The 26236-nt window shown below is 38.7% G+C and overlaps 2 protein-coding genes across 8 annotated transcripts in view; one reads left to right on the forward strand and one right to left on the reverse strand.

The window, feature by feature from the left end:
* On the reverse strand, positions 1–25461 carry DCUN1D2 (defective in cullin neddylation 1 domain containing 2). Of its 6 annotated transcripts, none has more exons than XM_054628119.2 (7): positions 24889–25461; positions 22274–22490; positions 19045–19213; positions 16428–16558; positions 5505–5587; positions 4167–4263; positions 1–3174 (listed from the first exon to the last, which is right to left on the reverse strand). In XM_054628119.2, exons 1-7 carry the CDS (start codon positions 25444–25446, stop codon positions 3095–3097), a joined length of 1335 nt encoding a protein of 444 aa, XP_054484094.2. In that variant the 5' UTR covers positions 25447–25461; the 3' UTR covers positions 1–3094. The 6 variants fall into 6 exon arrangements, 5 of the variants coding, with proteins under 5 accessions (XP_054484094.2, XP_077029465.1, XP_054484096.1 ...); XM_077173350.1 differs by having other exon boundaries at positions 22274–22845; positions 24889–24983; XM_054628121.2 differs by lacking the exon at positions 24889–25461 and adding an exon at positions 24439–24569.
* The window catches only part of SLC9D1 (solute carrier family 9 member D1), a 32888-nt gene continuing 31948 nt past the window's right edge, over positions 25297–26236 (forward strand). For both annotated transcript variants that reach the window (XR_013180815.1, XM_077173348.1), the window contains exon 1: positions 25297–25380. The gene's annotated coding sequence lies outside the window, so the exon portion shown is untranslated. The remainder of the gene's footprint in view (positions 25381–26236) is intronic.

Below are 26236 nucleotides of genomic sequence, written 5' to 3' on the forward strand. Positions count from 1 at the left end.
TGACTTCAATCTTTTGACAGTCCATTTATTCCTTTTTCCAGTGCCAAAAAATATACACACATGTACAACTTACTCAGCAGCAAATCTCCCAGGTGCTTTGAATGAGCAGATGCCTGCAGGTTTGCTCTCCTTGGCATGACACACATGATAAATTACATTTAAATTTAGAATTGGCAAGTACAAATCCTATGGCTCAGTTTCAAACCAAACAACTTGGCACCAACTTTAAAAATACATACAGCATATCTGTGAAGTAATACTGTATGCACTGAACAACTTGAAGACATCTGTACCATTTAGGATTATAAATTGAGCAGCCTAGGTGTTACCACTGTATCAGCTTACTTAAAATGGAAGTCAGAGTACCCTGTAAAGTGAAACTGCAGACAACAGCAAATGATTAAAATATGTAAGAAACTTGTAAGGTGAAAGCAGTTTATTTGCATTTTTTATGACTGTTCAAGTTTGAAGGTGTTACTTCATACAGGAATGTAAAAATCACATGTTGTTTAAAATGGGTAGAGGAGCAGGAAGAAAAAAAGAAAAAGGAAAAGTGTAGCAAACCTCAAAATCTGGCTCACAAGGATCAACTACTATCTCTGGAGTATTTTGCCCAGTCTTCCACTGTCACCCATGAAGGATTCCTCCAGGAATGAGATTTAAGAGTGTGTGTGTATATATATATACACACACACTCTGAATCCTGGGCTAAGCATCTCTTCCTTCTTGCTCTGATTAACAAGGAAAAAAACCCTCAACCCACATGCATTTTTTATGCTCTATTTATTCTAAAAGGTAGAAGGTTCATCAGAATGATTTGATGGAGATCTCATCACAAGCAAATGTTTCACAAGCTCTAGTGCTATGAAACTTCAGTTACATCACATACCAACAGATTAAACTACTTCTGGTCAGTTATATTTTATCTATATATTTTAAATGGCAGTTGTGTGAGTAACAAGCATTCCATTGTTTCTGGCTAGGTAAATGCACTTGATGCTGTAAAATGCTACACATTCTACAAAGCCTGTGAGACAGATATAGAAATGGCTTCTTTTGAGGAGGAGGCATAGATAAATCAAAAGCATTAAAAAGAGTAGAACTGCTTCTAGCTCTCTGCTGACTTCTGTAGAATGCTTGGAGTTACACAAATGCCCTTCTAGAAGGATGCAGTCAGAAAGCAGCAATTTGGCAGAGCCTCAGTGGGTAACTCTGCACAGGAGCTCCAGGCAGCAGCGGGTTCAGACGCTGACACCTGGCGGCTGTTTGGCCAGGGCTGACACTCACAAAAAGAGACAAATACTCATACCAAATCACTCACAGGGCATTTGTAACTTGCTTGCTAGGCTTTTACTAAGAGAAAAATCACTAATTTGTTCCAATTTTCCCTCACCTTGCTTTTTAAATGCCATGCACAACTGAAATTCTAGCAAGTGGAAGAACGAAGGCAGTCTCTGTATGCAGCATATACACTTGTTCTTGCACGTTGTGTTGACATAATGCTTGTATGAAACTCTAAATATTAGAGTTTAAGAGAATATTGTAAGCTTTTATACCCTGGCAACTACAAAATAAAAGAGTCTGCTGTCATGCAACACTTCAACGATCCAAACAGATATAATTTATATAACTTAATGCACTATTTTCTCAAAAATTTTTGCATCTATTCAGCCTTAAATACAGAAAATATATTGATCATAACTGTACATACTCTCTAGCAACTCTTCATTTTACCAGACCTGTACAGTGGCTATGACAAACTCATTTTGATGAGGTAGCATTTGCAAGAGCCCTGTGCGAAGACACGCTGAATAGTTTCTGGTAAAACCTTTTTGTGCTCAGACATCAGAAACACTGATGAGAAACAGAAGACTGACACCACTGTGCACTTCACAATCAGTGGCTGGCAAAAGGGGAGAAACAAGTGACTGAACAAATTCAGATTTGGTGAAAACTGGTCCAATTTCACCAGCCTTGAGATCACTGAAACTGCATTAATTTGCTTTTTAATCCCCTTAAATATAATTGAATGCGCAACACATTCATAGGCATGAACACTTATCATTAATTTGAAGTCTCCTTACCCCTAACTATTTCTCCACCATGGAAGCCAAGTAGTTAAGTCTTTGGGCTTGCTTACATCTATTTTCTGTGAGAAATGCCAGGAAATTAATTTACAACTATGTTGCATTTAGCTAGAATTTATGATATGTTTCAAGCTACAAATAAAATCCATATTCCACCAGTTCATTATTAAAAATAAATAAAACACATAATTGGAGACTAACTGAATTATGATAACTAAACATGAATTATAAAAGCATCTTTGGTTGTTTAATGTCTGATCTAAAATGGTTACTAAAAAAAGCTGGAGCTGCAACACAGCACAGAGCAGCAGCCTGTCCTCAGCAATGCTATTGTTACATGTCCAAGCACTTCAAGAAGAAAAATGAGGAAGTCAATTTCACTGGGAGAGAGCAAAAGGCTGGATGTAATCACTGTATACATCTAGGATGTGAAAATACATATTTAACATTTTGGCAATAAGTTAAAAACAACAAAAAAAAAAAGTTCATTTGTTTGGGGATTTTTTACAATTCTGTATTAAGACAGATCCACAGAACTAACTTTTATAAAAATACAACATACTGCATAAGTTTTATTTATGGATTTAATTTATATACCACAAATACTGCTTTTAATATAAGTACAATATAATACATTTTTATTTATGTAACTGCTGGTGTTCACTTTGGATTATGAACTGAATGGCATGCTGTGCTGTCAAAACTTTAATAAAATGGCCTCTAGTTAAACTTCTCCAAAGTATAAAATCATGCAAAATCTACATCCTATATGATACAACCAGTACAATAATTGAAGCCAATAGCCTACAAACAGCTTGGATCTTCTGAGTTTGTTCTTGAAGTGTCCACACATCCACCATAATTTTCTTTAGGCAGAAAGGAGGAATTGCAGTTTTGTCTGCAGAATGTCATCACGACCACTGAAACCAGCACCAAGGTGCAGTTATCAGCTAACAAATCTTCATTACCCACTGCAGTTCATTCAGTCCAGATCGACAAATCTGGGGTTAGGAAGTTTTATGCTTTCCTCCTGTGACTACTGGTCGTGCATATTCCACAAAATCATCTATTAGAACAGGCCATGCTCCTACAGAGAAATCAAGCAATTGAGAAATTAGCCAACCATTACCAGCAGCAAACTGGTGTAGTCTACAAATACAAAGTATTAGAAGCTCATCTTGACATTCCTGGCCTTGTCTTTAGCTTTAACAGGCAAAACATAATAAAATACTTGAAAAAAAACACCTAACTAATAAATTCCACATTTGAATCTCTTCTTTCTAAAGACAACCAAAACATATTTAAAACACAGAACTCCACACTACAACTATAAACATTAGCTGAAAGCAAAACCACGGCATTCTTATTAAGCCATTCATATCTTCGGACTTATTTCTGCACACATTCTAAAACAGAATTAGTAACAGAGTAAACTGCATTTAGGGTAACAAAAATTTTTGTTGGTAAATTCAGGGTAACAAAAACATTGTTTCACTCAGAGGTCTATAGCAAAACACATTCAAATAATGTGCTCCATCATGGTGTGACTGTATCTTTACCCCTGTTTTCAAATTACAGCAAACCAGTTAACTTTCTTATCACTACTATTTTGGCAATAAGTATGACACTGTATTGGCAGCTGAAACTTTAAGGGTAAACAAATTAGGACACGAGGTAATAACATGTTCTCTTGTTCATTTATAGCAGTATATTTAATTCTGCTGTACCAATTTTTGAAGATATTCAGGTACTGCTTTATAGTAGAGGAATTGTATTAGAATATGTGTATAGAGGCTTTGCCCTGGGAGGTCCCAGCTGCCCTTGATGGGCTGCAGCTGCAATGTCCTTAACTGGGCTGCAGCTGTGACCAATGAAGATAACTGGGATAAAAGGGGGTGGGTTAGCCAGTCAGGGAGAGCCTTGGAGGAGTCCTGAGCTGAGAAAGAACAACATGCAGAAGAAGGAGTCTGTGCAGCAAGGATCTGCAGCTATGAGAATACACCCAAGAGGTATGGACTTTAGAAATCTGATAATATCATTATGGGACTCTAGAAATAATAGAAGAACAACACTGCTTACCTTCTTCATCATAGTTGGACATATCATCTGCAATCATATTTCCAAAATCTAACAAAAGATTCCAAGTATCTTTTGGAATTGATCTTTTATGATGTTCCTATACAGAGGAATAACAGTACTGTTCAGTCCAAACTACTTTCAAATTCCATAACAGTATTTTATATTGACACATACAGAAATACACTTATTTCAAACATTTCTTCACCTTGTTTATCTTAAAAAAAACAATAACAGAAAGAAATCCATCTGAAAGACTACCTGCTTGCTTCTTTCTTAGGTTGAAATCTTTTAAGTATTTCTTCTCAGCTAAATGTTCAGGTTACATATTTCTTCTAGAGTAACACACTTTAATACCAAGTCATAACTTGTAGATTTTTCTTCAGTTGCATCTATAGGTCTGAGTTTGGATGTCTTAAAATGTACTGAGGCAGTTAAAACATGAAATAGTTTCAGAAGCCCTCTTGATGAAACTGGTACGTTATTCACTGATTCAAATAAATATACTGCCAAAAATTTTAGAAAAAAACTACAGAAAAATATTTCAAAAAGTGTACATCTTCCTTATTAAGCAGTGGGGGACAAAAATGCAGAAAGACTTTTGATTTCTCTAAACTACAGATAAAAAGTAAAATGAAGAAAATCAAGATAAATTATATATTATGTAACTTCATTTTTTGTAATAATATAGACATGCAAATGAAGAAATATGGATGAGTGAATCAGGTCTTTTACAAGAATATTTTTGAATTTCTAAGGTTTAATTTATGCATCTTTACTTCACTGCCCACAGAACTGCACTAGTAATAAGGAAACTGTCAGTTTCCTTAAGATCAGTTCGCTACTAATAGCTAAAAAATTAATCAACCTAATTACTCAGGCAAAAAATTTTGTGGAAAATGGAAAGTCTCTTAATGTTAAATTATGGTAGGACTGATTTAAAATGACTGAGTTTATGCATTAGTACTACAAAAGCAGAGCATGGTAAAATACATGGTTGACAATAATCACAGCTGGGATATTTTATCCCTGAGAATCAGCAGCACCAGTTCATGGCTTCCTTTCATGCAGAAACTTTTCCTAAGTAGGAGGATACAGGAATAAGCAAGCAGAACACTCTATCACTTTGCTGCATCTTTTTGCATTCTTCTAAATTAGAAAGCCATAAAGAGAAGATTTAATTTGGATTGATTTGAGAGTATTTTGTATCAGTTTTCAAAAAGGAAAAGGTTTGAAGGAAGCATAGAGACACCCCATCTTTTTGTTATTGGAAGCACACAGCCAACAAAAGCCAGACTACTGTGGATAAGATAGACAGTAAGGAATAAAGCACATACTTACCAACAAAAATTTATTCCAAAGATCTAAAAATTTAAACCTTCCTGACAAGACTAAATTCCAGTATGCAATTGCCATTTCAAGATCTGCAAGAGATAAAGCAACACATAAATACTGTAGTACTTTATAAGCAATAAACCCCTTCTGGTTAAACTATTAATGCTACTTCTAGTATATTATAATACAAGTAAATAACACTCTTTCAAAATCACTAAAAAAACTATAAGGAATTGTTTTCTACTCTCCCTGACCCAAAAGGTAGAAGACAAACAGTAACAATGTAGATTTTGTATTGAACATCAAAGTCAATAAAACTAAAATATTTGTCACCATCCACCAATGGCAGATTAAAACTACTTTCAATCTACAGAAATAGAACACTTAATGATAAATCTCTCTGCAAATCAAAAAAGAAAAATATATACACACATGCACAGATACAGCAAATATTGATAGAAACAAACATTTAAATCCACAGATGTCAACGCCTCTTAATTTGTCATATTTTGTACTCACTTGACTTTGAAAGGAATTTAAGGATATGAGTGGATGAAAAAAGTCATTTATCTGTGGTATTATCCCTTACAGCAATAATTCTGGCATCATTCAGCGGACAAACACCTACACCCAGTACTGAAAATACAAGTCCAAGACATCAGCCTTATTCTGTATCGTGACCATCTGAGAGCAGGGCTCAAGGAAGATGCAGCACTGCCACATGTTCCAGCAGAAAGGCAGCAGCAACATTAGATGCAGCTTCAGGGTAGAAAAGATGTTTCCTTGAAGGCCTGTTTTCATCCTCAGCAGCTCACAATGCCTAATGGCTTTGGTGCTTGCACTAAGTACATGATCACTACAACCATAAAATAAGGCACGGCCTTTCTGAAACCACAGAAACATTTCAGCTTGTGCTTTCAGTATAAACAAAGTGTAAACAGAACATGAAGCTTAAGAGAAAGTACTGTGATAGCACATAAAACAGAAGCTCAGCCTGCACCTACAAGAAGAATGGTTTTTGAAATTATATATATCACACTACAAACCAAAGGACAATGTCACCTGAAATCAAGCTTCATGTCTGAAAGATGTTCCAGATTTTAACACTGCCCTGCCCCTGGAGTCCCTGTTTCAGACAGGGCTGGGGCCTGGATGAAGTGCAGCAGTTAAGATGCAGAGAAATGCAATATGCCTCTACCTGTCTACACAGGGACAGTGCTGCCAGGGTTTGTCCTAACACGGTCAGTGCTCTTCAGTACAGAATTTGAATTATGCTCTAATACCCTTCCTTCAGCTCTTCCTGTCTATGCCACCACTTCCTCTCATTTTTCACAAAAGATATGAGGAAGAGAGTAATTAATAGCCTTACTTGCTGCTTAGCTATGCAGATTAATTATTCTTATCTGTTATCCCAAATTAAAAGCAAAAACAATGAAAAAGGCAAAACCTAATAGTTTCTAAACTCCACTGTGAAGTAACTGGCTTTGATCCCACTCACTCAGGCTTCTTTATGGAGACTCAACCTCTCCAAGCAAACCTTGCAAATCTATCATGTGACAACTTCAAGCAAAATGCACTTTGAAAGAATCTTTCAACTTAATAGTTGAAAAGATTATACTTCTGATGGAAATATTCCTTGGAAAAAGGAAGAAAGTACAGGTAGGGAAACAAAGATGATTAAAGGTACCACAAAAGAAGAGGTAAAAGGGAAAGAAGAGAGAACACTTCCTTGTTTTTTGTTAAAGTCAGTACTATGTTAGGGTGATTCTTGCAAAATTATGTTTAACACAACGCGTGTGAAATACTGTCTTAAGCTGACACTCGAGGGACACTGTACACGTGTCTGCCAATGAATTCTCCTGCACAAAGATGCAGAAGTTATTTGCTATAACATATGAAAAATGCATATCCCACTGAGGATGCTGCTCTGTAGTGGATCAAACAGGTCCACACTAAAGCTGCTCCTCCCAGTAGGCACATGGAGGAAAGTTCTCATTTCACTAAAATTCCCTAAAGGGAGGAAAAAAAGTCCATCTTTCTCATCTGGTTCACTGTAATCCCACAAAGCCATCAACTAACACAAGTGTTATTTGAACACACGGACTAGATTGGATTATCACTTTTGGTACTGAAAGTGCCACCTTATGCAGCCTGTAAGTACATGAGCAAACTAGGCCTTCAGGTTTGCCAGAATCTCTGGGGATATGCCTACACTTCTGTTTGAAGAAAATTCCCTGCCTAGGTTGAAAAATCTGGCATTGGAGAACAGAAAAAGAGGATTTTTCTGCTTTAAAGGGAAGACCTAGTTAGAGAGTTCAAGCCTACATTAGCATGCTGACAGTAGTATCAATAAACAGTACTGCTGGGGATCTGCTACAATTAGTGCTGCACTGATAGATACTGAAAAAAGAGAAAAGACCTTATGCATTAGGGCTCTGCATTCCCACAGGAAGATGCTTTTGCAAGGCAAAAATTCTTCAGGCAGTCCTAGGAATACCTCTTTCAATGCTGAATAGATATGAAGGCATCATTACAATAAGAATCAAACTACAACTATAAAATATGCTGGGTTTTTTATACCAAAATATATGCTACTCACATTATAGACCAATAATGTAACTTTAATAAAGAGAGGAAGACAGATGCATGGATCTCTGAAAACACCTAGACAAGGATCAATTTAAAAGAGAATTCATTGCTAACATCCAATTTCATATCCAAAGCATGAAATTGCTAAAAGGTTGAAGAACATAATAAAAATACAATATTGTATACTGTATATTGTATATTTTGAGCTTTCCTTTCAACCCAAAAATATTTTTAGTATTGATATCTAGTGAGAGTTGTACATCATGCAGATCCTTAAACAATCACCTTTTCTCAATCAGAAAGAGTATTTTGCATGCAGCATGACCTATCCTCAAACATTAAAAACCTCATTCTAAACTGGCTTTTAAAAAAACCTTAGCCTCTTCTATCCTGATTGAACAGAATAGTAGTACAAACAGCACAATTAATGCAGAAGGAGAAATACAGCCTGTGTCTACTTTTAAGATTTGACCAAATCTTGTTAAGAAAGGAAAAAATTATTAGATAGCTGCATGAAAAAAATAAGAATCAAATAAGTTACTCATGCTATGATTTTGGACCAGGGCAATGAAGTCATTGCACACTAGAAATTAAGGAAGTGTGAAAACAAAAAGAGAAATAAGAGATAGCAAGGAATTGGCTGGAGAGCAGGATTTCTGAGGAACATGAAACGCAGCTGATTTACACCTGCTGTGCCAAAACCGCCCTCTGGGACTGCAGCTCTCACTCGTCATCCTCCAACAAACAGAGCTTTCCAGCTCTCAGTCTCCCCTACCAACAAGACCTGTTCATACACTGGTGTTTGAAATGGAGAGAATATTATCACTAATTCACCTGAATTACTAACAGAACTTTTCAACACTGTGTTGGAACTGATGCACAGGTAAGAACAATGGAAGCTGGTGTCAATCTGTCTCAACAACAGGTCTATAATACCTGCCTGACCAACAAGCATCAAGTGAATACTTGCAAGATTCAGTGATTTAATAGATTCCTTGTTTCTTCATTTCTGAATGATTTTAAGAGTCTTCTTTGGCCTCCAAATTGCTAAGAGCACAGACACAAGAATTAGTTTCTTCTTTCCTAATCAGCAAAATAACAAGAATATACCATGAGGATTAGACCTAAAAACACTTAATTGAATTGCCAAAAGCTTAGAGCAAAACAGGCTGTAGTTGCATCTGGAAGCTCCCCCACAGAAGATAGGCAGAAGTGGAAAGAACAAGTTAAGGGGGGTGATACAAATACAGATCATGGCTAAAGTCGGGATCTAGCTGAGCTGGATCCACTCATTCCTGCAAAGGCATCAACAAGGAGCTTCCCAGTGCCCTGTGTTAGGGGACAGACAATGCAGTGTCAGGCTCAAGTGCCTGTGGTGGACAGGAGGAATGGTAAAGCACAGCACAGGGCTTTCACAGGAGCAGGAGCCCAGCAGGGTCTGGCTGTGCTCACTGGCTCTGTCTCAGCATCTGCCAGGCTGAAGCAGCCTGATTCCATGCAGAACATTTCATGTTTATCTGTTTATCACCTTAAGCAAAAAACAGATGAACTGCTTTGGAATGCAACTTAGATTTAGGAGATGACTGTCAGAACATCAGTTTGAGTGCAACCTAATGAACCTGACTGTAGCCAGTTCAAAAATCCTTTTGCCTCTTAGCAAATCTCTCCATGTACCATTCAGATAAACAACAACAGAAGACTTAAAGTTGACTGGATATTCATTTCTCAAACAAGGCCCAAACATGAGTAAAAGAATCAGTGGGGCATTAGTAGAACTGGCCACACTTTTACCGATCAAAACACCTTTTCTATACGAAGTTTCCCTTAAACTGCTGGCATTTTCAACATGGAAAATGTGAACAAAAATAAAGCAAGAACCATACACATAAACCAAGGTCACTGGAACACCTAAAATACAGCATTTACAGACCTCTTACAAAATAAATATAAAATTCATTTATAGACTTCACTCAACTTCTTCCATGCACTCACTCCTACAAATTGCCTATCAATCTAATTCTTCATTGAAAGGGGAGGCCATCTTGATAACTAGCTTGGGGGGAGGGCAGGAGTAAAAAAAGAAAACAAAACAGAAAGAAAAAATATCCTTCCCTAATGTCTAAAGATCTCTTCAAAGAATCTTGAGATACTGCTATGATAAAAGCCCAGCTGATGCTGCTTCAATTAAAAAGAGTACATTATACTCATCTGCTTATAGGAGAGGAAACCTCCTTGAAGTCCACATACCGGATGCAAAGATAGTCATTCTTCTGGTCTTGAGGTAATATCTGATTCAAGTCTGAATGCCCTCCTCATCTTTCATCTCTTGCTTGATCCCAGGAAACTGGCAGAGAGAAGGAAGCACAACCTTTTGAGCCAGCAAGCAGACGAAGGGATCACAAAGAAGTGATGAAGGACCCAATCGGCTTTTTGTTTCCATGTTGGAAGGTGAAGACCATGAAAGAATGCATTAAGCTCCTCCCTGGGGCTGAAACAAACTCTAACAAACTCCTGAGCATGCCTTTTTGGGGCTCAAAGGGAGACCCAGTAAGAGAATCAAAGCAAGCATCAGGTTCAAAAAACAAACAACCAAAAAAAAAAAAAAGAGACAGAACTAAGGACTTGTTTAGAAACTGCCCTTAGAAATCTGAACTGCTCTGTAGAAATGACAAAAGACCTATAATCCTATTCTTTAATACACTTACCAACAAGAGCTAGGATACAAAATTTCACTCAGATTGCAGTAGAAAAGCTGAACCTTGGGAGTAGAATGCAAGAAAAACCCCTCCGAATCTGCACTATGCAAAAATTTAAGATTTACTGCACTATATACAGTAGTAAGAACATGAGAAAGCAGATTAAAGACAGAATCACAGTTATCCATAATAATCACTTTTAAAGTCTCCTGGCAAACCAGATAACTTGATAAACTGCACCTTCAGAATATAAAGACAAAATGCAAATCAAGTTTAATATATCTAAATATTATGTACTCCAGGTCCAACATGCAGCCATTGAGATGGCATTGCTGTGCTGAAACTTGGCAGTTTTTTTTTCCTTAATTCTGTCCACCACTTACAGAGTCACATTTTTAACAGTTATAAGCATCCATTGTCTTCTTGGATAATGATCAAATCTATTCAGATGTATCTGAAAGACACTCGACAGTTGAGTGCTTAGTAACATTCATCAGAACATCATTTTCTGCTTCAAGATCATCATGGCAGATCCTATGCACTGAGCTTTTGCCTCCTGCATCTCAGGATATCACCCTGGGGCACTGCTACTACTGTCACTTTAAACAGCACGAGCCCAGGCTGGAGCATTCCACCTGGTAATATTGAGCTAACAAAAGTAAATGCAAACATTCCAGTTGGATGAGACCACAGCAACAACAGAAGTCCTGCAGATACAAGGAGAAATAAAAATTCCCTACTGTCACCACAAGAGCTGTGGAAAAGAGACTCCTATAAAAGGCAGTCCTATTTCTAGGAATGAGTATCGGTGTACTGAATTCTGTGTCTATTTTAGGGCATGACAGAACAGATGTAACTTAGTTTATTGGAGAGGATTTCTTCCCATCTAATTATATAATGGCAGAATTTCTTGCATTGGTTTTGAGGGGAAGTGGAGAAGAAGAAATTGAAAAGCAAGGAAAGACAAGCTAGTTCAAAAATAGATAAAACACAGAACTACACACACACTCCTACTCTCCAAGACCACTTTCCTGGAGCAAAATCCCCTCTGAATTATGAAGACAGCTGTGTCAGGTATCATAAAAATTCTTCTATCACCAAAAAAACTTCTAAGAAGGGCTTCTGTGCCTTCCCACTCCCCATGTTACAAATGGCAGCTGGTGTGATAAAAGATACTGTGTCCTGCTGATAATAACTCCAGAAAGTCTGGGACACTCAGATTTTTTTTCCAAGCTATGCTCCAAGCAAAAAAGATCCAATGAAAACTGACAGTTATTTCAGAAAAAAAACTTTTAGAAATTCTGTCTTCAAGCACTGCTGCCCAAAGTGAAGCCAGATACAGTGAAATTCACCTCAGTACACTGAAGCAATCTCAAACTCCTACCATGCTTGAAACTTCACAGTGGTCAAAGAAGTTCTGGAAGAACCTCAGGCATTCCCTGCCAAACTGGGAGAAAGTAACTCATCCAAGCAGGTCAGTCCTACATCTAACACTGCCCAATATTTAAGTAACTCAGATGGTAACAAAGAAAACTTCTGTTAAATTTGCAACTTAGACAAAACCTGAAAAAAGTCTAACATGACAGAAGACAGGATTAAGATTCAAAATTACTTGGACAAATTGGAAAATCATGTGGAAGTAAGTAAGAAAGATTTCATTAAAGAGAAATGCAAAGTCATATGCTAATGAGAGTAATCAACTGCAGAAATATCAGATCAGAAGGATCAGACACAACAGGGTACATTGCAGTGCTGCAGAAACCCAACAGTAAAACAGACTGCAAACTGTAGACAGTATCAAACTTCAGCAAACTCAAAAGGATGCAAAACATGAAGTAAAACATCTAAGACATATGGAAGGTTATCTGGCTTGTTTGGGTACTACATGACAAGAGAAAATTAGGTCAATTTGATTGCAAAGGAAATGAGTGTTGGAAGACAAAATTGCAGTATCAGAGAGCTAGGAGATAAAATTTACCAGGTTCATTGGTTTTACTCAGTCCAGAGACTAAATGAAGACACATACATAATCACTAACTATGTAAGAAGTCATTACTCACGCTAACAAAATGTATGTCAAAAAGTTAAGATTATATTTTGTGATGGCAATGGCTCTCAGACTTGTTCAGCCAGAGGACCAGTACAAATCAAACCTCAAATCTTATTAATACCTATTGAAACTGAAAAGGCAATTTAGTATATGTTGTAGCATACCACAGAGCATTTGGTTAGAAAAGTGTGTGCAAGAATTGGTTTTGGCAGATGTTGACCCTGTCTAACATAAGGGAATACCCTATGTAAGTATTTCTCTACTTTTTAAATTTAAAGACCACCTGGCATATTAAAAAGGAATCCATAAATCACTATTTCCTGGTGTTTTTCAGAGGAGAGGGGACAATAAATCAAGTAATAACTGCTGCATATCACTTCTTAAAACATCAGATACAGATTTAAAAAAAAGTAATCTGAAATGATGGAACAGTGAACATGACTCATAACCAAAGCATTGCTGCTTGAACATTTTAAAGATTTTTCACTCATTTCTTATGGCTTCAATATGCTAAGGTAACAAACAAGAAAAAAACATGAGAAATAATAGTGTAAGTCAGTCTGCCTATCACAGACAAGTTTCTGGTAAGCTCTAGTCTCAAGAGTTATTTCTTTAAAAAAAAAAAAAAAAAAAAGATGTCCTAGCATTTAGCCTGAAGGACCTAACAGAAAGAGTTTAATTACATCTTCTTTTATAAAAGGCTTCTATTAGCAATCAGCAAAGAATATGAATTTCTCATTTGTCACTGGCTCTATGTCAAACTTGGTTAGTTTTCAAATAAGTACATTTATAGGTTATGCGTATATCCAAGAATCAAACAATATTCTTTTAGCCTACAGATCAGTCCCCAAACCAATGAGCACAATTACCAGACTTGGTGATTTAAGCTCCCAGCCTAATAAGAAAAAACACTGAATACTTCAGACCTTAGAAAAAGCACATTAAAATAGTCTGCAACTGAAATTTAGGTTTTTCCACTCCATTAATTCAAACCATTCACATTTATCCTTTACTTGACATAAACTTACAGACCTCTCAGTCTCCTCCAAGTCACAATTCACCAGAAAGACTTTAAGACAAGCAGCTTGGGCAGGAGCTAAGCAGCATCCTGTAGTGACTGAATGCCATCTAATGTGCTTGTGGGGAAGAAGGAGAGGTGATCACTGCAAGATGACCTAGACAGAGCTAGGCACAGATTTCTACCAGCTCAGATGGTAACAAATCTAATTATTCATTCTGTTTAACTATATGGACTTAATCAAAGTGAAGGTTCCAAACTGAGTAGGACAGAAACAGACTTTGTACATGGCTGATGTAAATTCCCACATCTCCTTGACAATATGGCACACAGTCATTGGACACAAGTACCAAACAACCCTGGAGACAGGAAGCAGAGATGAACAGTCTCATTCCAGGAGAAAATATGTAAATATATACAGAAAAGAGATGTGAAATTAAAAGAAAACCAACAATCTAAACCTGTATTAAATGTAGCTGAAGCAACTAGAATTCTCAGCTCATACAAGCACTCCAGTAAAATAACTGGTGGCATTTTCTTCCTTGGTTACAGCTTACTGCTTCCTTCTGTGGCTATTACAAACACCTACCTGTAAATTTACTTTTTTCCTTCACCTCTTTGCTCCACTATGATGGATAATCCCTGTAAAGATTCCAACTCCAAACCTACACAGTGCTAATTTTTATTTGGGTAAGCTATCACTGGCCTCTATCACTCAAAAATGTCACATTAGTCCCTATGTTTGCTCAATAGTCTCTCTCTACTCAACCTATGGTGATCCAAGAAATGTGGTGTATCTCCACTGAAGTAAGAAAAGTGGCTTCTGCTTGAATTTCTTTACTATCTAGAATCATCTTAGCAAAACCAGAAAAAGTCTGATGAAAGGTGCCACCAATATAATGCCATGTAAGAACTAAGTAGTAGAAATTAAGAGACTCTACATATTATTGAAATTACTAAAATTCCTGAAAACTGAAATCAGCAACAGTACCCATCAACTCATTCCACAGTTTAAGTTTTACTTCAGTTTTTGCACTTACATTCTCCTGCTAATAGATCAACTCATAGTGCAAAAAGGAACTTTGGAACTTTCTGGCAATAAAACATCTTTCTTACACAACAGAGAAGACAGACTTTTAAATGAAAGGACCCCCAGTACTGAATAAAAAGAAATACGGGAAAAGAAGTCAGTTTCCTCCTCATGTCAAATAAACATTCATTTCCAAATCTGGATTGTGCTGCCTGCCCTCATCCACTATTCATACAGGCTTAGGTGAAAAGCTTTTGAAATATAGGTTCATGAGTGTCATATTGGAATGACCCAATTAATACAGGAAACCATCTGTAATTCTTCTTTAGGTATCCCACAGATTCCAACTTCAGCTGTAACTGACTTACCTTTCCTGCAATTTGGAAGTGCTAAGCTTTGTTAATGAAGACTAGCTAAGGGATAGAATCTAACCAACCTCACAGAGCCACTACAAGACTTCATTTTTGTGTCAGTAATAGTGGCACATGAGCCATGAGAGAGTGACAGATGAAATGAAAAATGGAAGTGCTGAAAAAAAAATGAAGAAAAATACAAACTGGCTAAAAGTTGTCCATAGTTTATAAAAAAAAAAAGACACCAGGAAAGACAAGAGAGATTATTCAAAGTCAAGAATGTGGAACAGACACACCTGGTTGAGGTCTAAATTGATATTCTGCTCTCCTAACAGTTCTTGAGAAAAACATTTATCAACTTTCCAAGTAACTTAGACACAGATTTCAAGTGGCTATGCTAAAAAGAGAAAAATCCCCAAAACCCTAAAAAAAACAACAAACCACTCCTCTCACCCACAGCACAAAGAACAGGGATGATGGTACAGTGCTATTCTATATACAAAACATTAATGCCTTCCTACACAGGATCTTCTGAAAGTGGACATAAATTTGAAGAGAGTGGACTTCATCTTACTGTTTTTTCATCTATTCACAAACTAGCTATTTTTGATTTGAAGGAACAAATGGAATTTAAATGGTACATCAGTTTTACTCCAGCAATACAAGGCATGGATTGGGATAAAGCTTGAACTTTATGAAGAATAATACTTTAATGCTATATAAACTATGCCTATTTTTACTCACTAGGTTTAAACCAAGTCCATAATACTCTTTTTCTAAACTTTACATAAAAACTGAGCTAGAAATAAAGATTTTAAGGAGAACAGTAACTTGTGCCCAATTCTCTCCCTCCTCCTGGGCTGATATGGACATCTTGTTTCAGTAGTCCTTAACACACAGAGCTCACTAGCTCAGTATTTAAAAGAAATAAAATTTGACAGGTCTCAAAGAACTGCAGGAACTTCATTTGACAAGAGGTGAGAGAATGTCAATACTGGCAGAGAACCCCATTAAATTATCTGTACCAAGGGGATGTGAATAAGAGATTAAATGAAAGAAGATAGGAAAGAGAAGTCAGTGAAAGAAATCAATAAAGAGTTTACTATACAATTGCCAATGAGAATATTGTAGTACTGGAAACATTTGGAAGACTTCACTGACTGCAGACATTTTCTCTTTTTTTTTCTACTTACCTAGACCTTTTTGTCCAGGATTTTTAGCAAAGTTAAAAGTAAACTGATAAAAATCTTTGAACTTTGCTGGATCCTTTAGCTCTTGTTCCAGCCTTGGCAATAGAGCTTTTAGCTTTTCTGTGGTGTCACACCTGTTCAAAAGAGATTACATTATTTGCAAATATTTAAAATTTCTTCCTACTTTCCCCCCACCTTCTTAGGGTTTAGTTTAAGAGCAAAACAAAACAGTGGTTAAGATAAAAGATATTATCTTTGTGGATGGCATTCTGAAAAATGTAAACGCTCATGTGCCTTTACTAAAGAATTTTAAGTGGAACATTGTATACAGGCATCCATTAGGTACACAATGCAAACAGGATTCAGTGGTTTAACCTCTTTTCTATCTCTTGATGAATTTCTGAATAGATGCTATTCTGTTCTTAAAGAACACCCAACCCTCACTGAACTCTGTTATTCCTTCCCCTGGGACAGCTGTAACACAAGTGTGTGGTTTTGCTTTAATCTAGATAGACAATGCTTATTCCCTACTCTCCTGAATAAAGAGCTTCACACTACATTTTTTACAGTTCATCTCAACATTTGAGGACTTTCCAACTAAATAAAGTATTATTTGCAGTTATTCTCTCCCCATCATAGAACAATTGAGAATAAAACTGAGGAACAAAATAAGCCTTGAATGATAGCCTGAAGGCTGGCAAACTATTGAACAGCCTGGCACAGGTAAGCTAAGACAGAATCACATTACTGAAATTCTAAGAGAAACACATCCCTGAATAACACCAAAGCATTTTCAGTGAAAACACCTGAGCTGAGAAGTCACACTTTTAAAAGGAAAAGTGTTTCTGCCACAACAAGGCATCAAATGAATATTCAAGGTTCACAGGGACAATACCAATACCTTGAATTGTACCTAGAAACTCAAAGTGAAGCAAAAGGGTTTCAAAGGAAGCAGTATCACAACTAACACTGTGTATCTGAAAGTTCCCCATAGTTAAATGTTTGTATTTATTCTAAAGATTCAAGAAAAATTCTGTTAAAGGATGGGTAACTATAACAACATCCATAAAACACAAATGCAGTTTTAACTGTCTTGCATGGTACAGATAAAAATAAGCACCTTTCTGGTCTCCAGCAGTACCTGGCAGAGAAAAGAAAGAATTCTGCCAACAGTCTTCAACTGAGAAGCTCAGTTTGGGAGCTTCTTCTAGGGACTTGATCTAGACAATAAATATACCTACTCATATGTATCCTACAGATGCTATGTGATCTAAGCCTCAGGGAATGTCTTTCCATTTGACTGCTCACTTGTCTTCATTGCTGAAAACCACAGACACTGTGCCTCCAAGTACGTAACAAAATCATTCCAAATTCTCAGTAAGTGCTGTGGCAAGCAGGCACAGCCATATTATGCTCCTAAGAACAGCTGTTGCTCCAAGAACAGGTGGTTTAGCAAAAGCTTTTTAATCACTTCTATGAAAAAAAAATTAAAAATGCTGGCAACCTTTAATAAAATAGCATGAACGCTTAATTTCTGTCCACGGTTAGAAAATCATAATTATTCTTGTAATTTCTACCCAAAGCTACCCAGTGGGAAAAAATAAAACAGTGAACTTCAGATAGTTATTTCATCACAATTTCCTAAAAATGAAAGCTTAAAAAGAAATCAGTAACTGATGAGGTCAGTAACATCAGACTGCTACAATCTCTGCTCAAGAAACAACCACCACATTTCCTATAAGTTGGTCTGTCTTAGAAATGCATTGATTAAGGTGCCATTCTAAGATCAAATGAAATTGTTTAGCTACAAAAAAGAGGAACAAGTGAAAAACTGTACTTATCCACCTATTTAATAAAATCTGTTGAAAAGAGTCATTTGACTTCTCTAAATATTAGAAGTGCTGCTCCTCTTGCAAGGAAAAGTTATACACAAAATATTACTTTATGATGATACATGCTTGACTTTATTGGTAAGCAGAGACAATGTTCAAAGTCTATTATCCAGAACAGCTCCATAACCCAGAAAGGAGTTTTTTATCAGTTACATCACAGTTGGACCAATCTTTTCTACTTCCAATAGTCTCATTTTTATTTCAATTCTTCATAGATATTTTGTACAAATGAAGTATCTACTATGAAAGAGAGGAAAGTATAGGTGGTAAAATGGACAAAAAAAAAGATGGGTCCATTTGTTGGTGGCAAAGGAAATAAATAAAGGCTCTTTTCTCTTTTCCTATTTCTTTTCTGCTTCAACAACGACATTTTTTACCTTTCATACACCTCCAGTGAATTTCAGTTTTTAACAGCAGGAGGTCCAACTCTAGTCCTTAACACAAATATGCATATGCTTACTATGAACTACATAAAAAGATACATGAATCATCTGACTCCCTTGCTGTACAGGTAGAAATTGTTTTGCTTCCCCCCTGCTGTGGTCATTAAGGCTTTGCAGTAAAGCACCAATTCAAGGAAGACAAGACACTACAGGCATTTTGCACCTGTTAAGCTTGGCACTAGCCTCAACAGCTTTTTAAAGCTTCACACAATTTAAGTGAAAATGTTTTGAACAGAAACATAGTTCAGGTCTTACATTATAAACTATGCAGAAATGGACACTTACCCCAACTCTGTCATGCCATCAATAAATTCCTTTTTACTGAATTCACACTGTGTGGCTGCCCTGAATTTCCATGCCACAACCAGAACACTGATACTGGCTGGGTCCAGGCTTAAATCATCACAGAACTGCTGAATCCCATCAATACCAATTTTATTTTCATCTTGTGGGTCTGCAGTTCAAAATACAAATAGGAGAATAATTATTAATAAAACATATTAACAAATAATCATCTGACAGCTCTGATGTGCTGCATAATATAGGTATTCATTTTTTCATAACCTTCACAAATGTTTTCACATGAAGTCTAGATATTTTTAAAAGAGAATCAGTAAATAGATTAAGTATTCTGTAAACTTACAGAGAAATTAGTTTGCAATTTTTCCTTAACTTCCCTGCTGACATCAACTAAATAATTTTGTTTTCCCTCCACAATCCACTTTAAAAGATTTGAGTTAACTCAGAAGATGCTGCCTACATTTAGAAACAGTAAGGGTGATAAACACATCAAAATGTACAACATATTTATATTGGTCAGTGTGCATTAAGCTTAAAAAAAAACCCCAAACCAACCCAAAATCAAGTCCAACAAAACCACACCTACCACATTAGACCCTTGATTTTTTTTTGTTCCTGATAGTGACATATGGGTATCCACTATAGCTCTTTAAAGACCACATTCAAAGATTTTGGGGGTTTAATTAAAGGTCAGGGAAATCACCAAAACATTGTTCAAGCAATGCCTTAGCATAACAGAGTCTTAAGCTAACTAATAGCATTTAGTACAAGTGAAACATAGTATTTCCCCAGTAGTACCTTTCTGAATGTTGGTAGATGTCTTATAATAATTCTGTAACAAAATTCTCTCTCGAAAAAGCCTCCAAACAAACAACCCCCTGCACACAAACTTAGATAATTGGAGAAGAAAAAACCAATTGAAAAAAAAAAGAAAATAAACCCAAACCTCTAGTTTGCAAAGCTTGAGACTTTACAAACCACAAAACTGTCTTTCCCAGCTTTTGAGAGGAAGATATTTCAATATTATAAGTTGGGCTATGTAAAAGAAGCATCTCTTGAGTAGATTTAATACTAACTTCTTAAACTGCTACCATTTTCAACCATGCCATTTTTAAGTCCTGATCCAAAAAGTTGATTCAAAAAAAATCAAGCCTAGATAAACCCTTTAAAATTTTATTTTAATTCTTAAGCTAAGATCTCTTTGACTTTTCCAGCCAATACTACAGTGAAAGAAATTGCAAATTCCAGAGAGGAAGTTAATTTGGCAAACAGACTCACATCTATTAAACCTAGAATTACACCCATGGTATAATAATTCAGGGACCTTTGATCCCAAATAACAAGTAAATATAGCTATTCAACTACTTCTAAGACATGTAAAACATATTTCTTGTGTATTTGGGGAGTAATTGAAGAACTGAAGGCAAGATGTGCACTGTCTTGAAATCAGTGGAAAAATTCTGGTGGATTTCAACAAGGACTTTTTATCCCTATCATATTTCACATCATCCAGGCAACTAGTAAAAAAATGCAATGGTTGTTTTGACAGAGTTGCTCAATAAACAGGTAGGAAAAAGCAAAAACAGCACAGAAAACAAAAAGGCTTTTCAGATTTCAAGTACAGTGCACTATTCTATAGGCTTTGTAGAACAAAGGAACCCCTTATTGTTCAGGGGCCAGTGACTCAGGTTTAAGCCTGATATGAATCAAGGTAAGGTACTTAACTAAAACTTTTATAGTCTTCTGTCAAATCTTGTGAAAGTTTTTAATGTTTACACCTTCAGTTTTTATAAGCCAGAACTGTAAAGGTGTGCTGCTAACTAAAACACTGACATAACCTGGCTAGACTTGCTTTCACCCAAGTCAGATGGTGCAGTTTGCCACTGCTAGAACTTTGTAAATAATAAATAACACTTGTGACAATCTTCTTCCATTTTAGATAGTCTTAACAGCATTTATGAATTTGAATATATATTTTTGACCCAGCAATCTCCAAGACTGACATTCAAGGAACAAACAAAAGATTCGGATGTATGCATATGCTATATATATATAAAAACATACATATAGGCATATATAAACCAAAACATGGTTCTCTGAGTTTTGTCTCTGGGTTTTTGTTTTCACAAATAAATGCTATAGCATTCCTGCCTCTTTGTCCCTACAAAACTCATTACCATACAATAATGAAGTATTAAAGAATCCCTACACTTAAAATAGAACAGATTATGCAAAGAACAAAAATAGTGGAAACAGTAACATAAAAAAAGATGAAGTGTACACAAAACATGCCATATATTTCAATTAGAAAAGTACATAAAATCATAACTGGGTAGTAGTTAAGAGTTCATGTTTTCAAACATGAGATAAATGGATTTCAACAGGAGCTAGCAAAGATTCCAGCCTGCACTGCTCCAACACAAACAATGCACACTCATGTCAGGTGCCACAGTAGCAAGCACTGTCAACTGGATTGCATACTTTATTTTATTTAACTGCCTATTTTTTTGTTGTTGTTGTTGTTTTTTAACAATGACATAAAATGAAACTTGGAAAAGAAACAACTGCCTTTAATCCGCTTTCCTGTGGTTTTCCCTCCAAACCTCTCTGAAAAGGCACATCAGTTTTGCTGTAATATGCCAGCATGAAGGAATTAAATAAAGCTGTACTACCTAGTTTTTGAGTTCTTATTTGACTGTTCTGTCACACTCCTAGCTGTAACATTATCTGAAACATTTTTGCTTTTAATGTATAGAAATATTACTGTCTCTGAACAGAATTAATTTGCCCAAATATTAGCATAAGAACAATATGTATTATTTGCCATGGAGAGACCATCATACACATTTAAGAGCGACTACTGGCAAAATATCATGTAAATTGCACAATAAACTTTGCTACAATGTTGACAGCTGGCAGTTTTTCCCCACTGGAAGTTTAATTTCCTACTTTTAAAGTCTACAGATATCTCCACAGAAGTTGTGTACTAATCATTAAAAGCATTTAAAATGTTTTTTCACTTTTATCTTATTACTATAAACACACAGTGAGAAGCAAAAGCTAGCTAGCTTTACTTAAAACTCCTCAAGAATGGTAGTGGGCAAAGCAGAAAAAGTTCTCACACAACATAATTTAGAAAAAAACAAAACAAAATCTACAACAACAAAAACCCCAAGCTGACCAACCAAAAACTCACCAGAAAACAAAACCTTACCTTTGTATCGATTATATAATTGTTCTAATTTCTTCTTGTCTACTGAATTTTTCATGGATTCTTTGTAGTACAAGTCTGGATTCTGGAAGTAGTTGTCTGTTGCCACTTCTAGTTTCCATTCATTCTGTGTTAAGCAGTATATAGCAGTCCTTTCACCAGCCTGGGTAAATGCCATAAACTGGCGGACCTTGTCCTTCTGGGACGATTTAAGTTTATGCTTTGGGATGCAAAAGAAGCAGGAAAGCCAATGAAGCTAATCCAGAAGTTTTTTTCAGCATTCTACTACTAATGCCTATCTTTTAAAGGTTTTAGTTTTCTTGTTGATGACAACTTTCACTTCAGAATTACAGGAAGACAAAGCCTTGTTCTTCTGCAGTTAAATAGACAGCATTTTCTTCTGAAAATTGAAATGACAGCATCTATATATACATTTTTAGCAGCACATATTCTGTCAGTAACAAACTTGTATTTCTGCTTTATTGCTCACATATGCTGACGTTTTTTCTGTTCTGTAACAGCAGTAAACACAAGTTTCGTCATATTACAATATGGTTATCTTCTGAAAGATATGCCTAGTGGTTATAAAAAAGAGAAATTAAAAAGGTGCAAACTTACAGATTCTCAAATTCTGTATAAGTCCATACATGGAGAAAAAACACCCAAGAGTTTTCATAATATTTTCTTAGCAACAATTAACAATGCAAAGTTTAATCAGTCATCAGCTAAAAAAGGCAGAAGCATTTCTCATATAATTATGTTATAAAACACTGCCAACAGAAGACATAAGGCAAAAATAAAATAGATGAAATGGACATATCGGAGACTGCTGAATGTTACAATGAAACTATAAAATCGCTGTAAATGTGATCTGAAAGCTTTAATTAAACTTTGAAAAATATGTTTATACTTCTAACACATTAAACAACAAAAAAGCCTGTTGCAGTGGTCTACAGGAATTAATATGATGTTTCTCTCAATTAAAGCAACCACATAGAGACAATATCCCCAAACTTCTGGAACACCCAAGAGGTAGGAATGGGCATTTTATAGGGAGAAAATTTGCTAGTAACAAATTTCAACATTATTCTTTACACCAAGTTGGAAGCAGAAGGAGATAGCTTAAGTCAAACTGTTTTTTATTATATTCTGTACTTTCCAATTTTGTTAAACCTTACTTAACACATGTTCTGGGCCAACAGTTAAGCTGAGAAGTTTGTATAAATTCCCCACTACAGTTTAAATAGCCAGATATAATGGAAAATTTACATGTCTCTTAAAAGAGAACGGAATTCTGATCCAGTGAGGAGTAAACATGGGACCATCTTTCAGCTTACTTTTTATCTCTTGTCCCCATATGGACGTCTTGAACTATAGATGGCCCTGAGACAAGAAATATATCATGTAAACAAGATAAGGGTTTTGGTCTTTCCTACAGGATTCTTCAATCTAATATAAGAAGAAACATGCCAGGTTTCTTTTTACCCAAGAAATGTGTACAGTGGGAGGAAAAACGTGCAAAACATAACTACTACATGCTTTGATAAGTAAATAACTAATAATCCTTTGGCTGCAAGCTCCAGCCTGCCTCCAAATTTTCACGAAGGTCTAGCTAAGGGAGTCTCTGCACCAAGATCTTCCTCAGTTACATAAACTTCTTCTGGGCAACAAACTTAGCGATAATCACTTCAAAACAGAGGGCTCTGCCAACAACGCCAAAGCAAACCCCGCGCCCTCTTTCAAGCCTAGCTAACGCCAGGCATTTACGGATATTTTCCAGCGAAATGAAGCACTGAATTATTTGAAGCGATAAGAAACACACAGGGCTCTCCAGCCCCCTACCCTGCCACGTAGCACGGTTCGTGCCGCTCACCCGCGGCCGGTGCCTGCGGCGGGAGCGGCCCCGCGCACCTTCCCGGGCCGGGGCGGCTCCGGAGCTCCTGTCCCCAGCGTGACCCCTCGCTGAGGGCACCCGAGCACGGATGCGCACCTCGCAGCCAGGCACAGCCCAGCCGCGCTTCTGGAGCCCTCTCCCAGCGCTATGACACCGTACCGCACACCCCAGGGAAGCGCTGGAGCTGCTGCAGAGGCACCGGGAGAGCCCTCCCCTCCCAAAACAGCCCCGGCCGACCTCGCCACCCGGACCCAGCAAGGGACTTTTACCGCACCTTTCCCACCGCCTCCGGCTGCACCTGCCGCGTCCCGCGGCGGGGAAGGGGCCGGTGGGAGCGAGGGACTCGCAGCTCCGGTGACCTGCCCCGCCAGCCCCAATCCCAAAAAAGGGAAAGGTACGCGCTGCGCCGGCTGCCTGCGCTCGAAATACCCGCGGCGGGGCCCAGCCCCCTCCCTTCCCCCGCCGCCCCCGGTGACCTTCCCCGCTCCCGGCCCGGCGGAGGAGGCGGCGGGAGAGCGACTCCGCACGGGGGTGCGCGTCCCCGTGTCCCCGCGCCGCTCGTGCCCCCCGCCTGGCGCCTTCCCGGGCAGGGCAACGGGACTCGGCGCGGCGGGAGGCGCGGGGTCGCTCGGCTCGCCGGCCCGGGGGGGTGCCTGGGGCTTGTTCGAGGCTCCCCCTCCACGGTTTCGCCGCCTCCCCTCCCCCCCGGGCTCGCACAACCTACCATTTTATCACCGGCGCTCCCACCAACTTCACCGCCCGGCGCCGCCTCCCGCGCAGGCGCGCACCGGCCCGCCCGCGCCGCCTCCCGCCGGGGAGCGCTCCGGGCACGGGCCGCAGAGGCGGAGCGCGGGATCGCGGTGCGGAGCCCGCAGCGCTGCCGGGGGAGCGGCGGCGGCTGCGGCGCTGGGGCAGCTGCGGGGCCGCGGCTCCGACTACAACTCCCGGCGTGCGGCGAGAAGCCACGGTGACGTTTCCCGCCGCGAGGCGGCGCTCGGAGCGCGGGTCCCGCCCAGCTGCCCTCCGAGGCGCCGCCCCGGCGCTCGAGCACCGGCGCGGGGCGAGGGGCGGCCGCAAGGACGGGGCTCCTCGGTGCCCTCCGCCCGCGGCCGCCGCCCACTGATACCCGTGCCCGCCGCCCACTGATACCCGTGCCCGCCGCCCGGCGATCCCGCCCTCCCCGCCCCGCCGCTGCGGGCCTTCTTCCGTCCCTCAGGTGAGCGTCGCTGCCGAAGCGCCGGGCGGGGCAGCCGGCTCTTTTCCCCTGTCCCTCTGCCGCCATGAAGGAGAGGGAGCCGGGCTGGTCGCCCCTGGGCTCCGCTTATCTCCTTCTGTTCTCCCCTTGTGCCCCGGCCTGCCGCGGGGAGCGGCCCTGGAGCTGCCGAGGCGCTCAGGTGCGAGCGCATCGGGGCGGAGGTGCCCGGCGGGCACGGCCCCGGCCCCGGCCTGCGGCTCCTGGGGAGGAGCTGGCACTGGGAAAGGGGCGAGTGAAGGCAAACCCACAGACGTTCCCGCAAGAGGGGTCTGGAGGCAGGGTCCGGTATTACCAGCTTGATGAAATCTGGTGCTACAGTGTCGTGTTCAGGAAGGAAAAAGGGGGAAGATGAGCTGCAATCCAGCAGGAAGCAAACGCTGCTTAAATAAGGACTCTCCCTCCGATTTCATACTTACTGGTGGTGAATGGAGAGGAGCGTTAGTTTTTTTGCCTTGGTTTGGGTTTTTTGTGCTCAGCATCACATAATTTATTTTGGTACGTGAGATCTTTATTCCCTTACGAGCTTTTGAGCACTGCCCCAGTTGTTGCTCCCCTTAACAGTTTTTGCTAGCCAAGTAAAAAGCACAGAAACAAAATTGTCCTCATGTGTGAACCACAGTGCTAAGTTTGCACAGAGCAACAGGGAGTGAACTTTGCTGGTGTAAATCTCTGCTCAAAATTTAGTTATGTGGTTTGATGTACCACATAAGACGTGCAGTCTTTTACTTGCCTTGGATATACACTGGGTGTTTTATTCTCCTTCTTTCTTGCAGAAATAGTTTGTAATATATATTTAGCAAAATCTCTGTCCCAAGCC

The sequence above is a fragment of the Agelaius phoeniceus genome, chromosome 2 (assembly GCF_051311805.1).
Source record: "Agelaius phoeniceus isolate bAgePho1 chromosome 2, bAgePho1.hap1, whole genome shotgun sequence".
Classification (NCBI taxonomy): Eukaryota; Metazoa; Chordata; class Aves; order Passeriformes; family Icteridae; genus Agelaius; species Agelaius phoeniceus.

Excerpts from the sequence above, each read along its gene's own strand:
- DCUN1D2 (XM_054628119.2), bottom strand. The coding sequence starts at position 25,446 with ATGGCGGCAGAGGGACAGGGGAAAAGAGCCGGCTGCCCCGCCCGGCGC. Across the intron at positions 5,588-16,427 it reads TCCTGGACAAAAAGGTCTAG|ATCTTGAAATGGCAATTGCA; the intron begins GTAAGTAGAAAA and ends TATCTCTTGCAG. Across the intron at positions 4,264-5,504 it reads TTTGGAATAAATTTTTGTTG|GAACATCATAAAAGATCAAT; the intron begins GTAAGTATGTGC and ends TCCTCTGTATAG.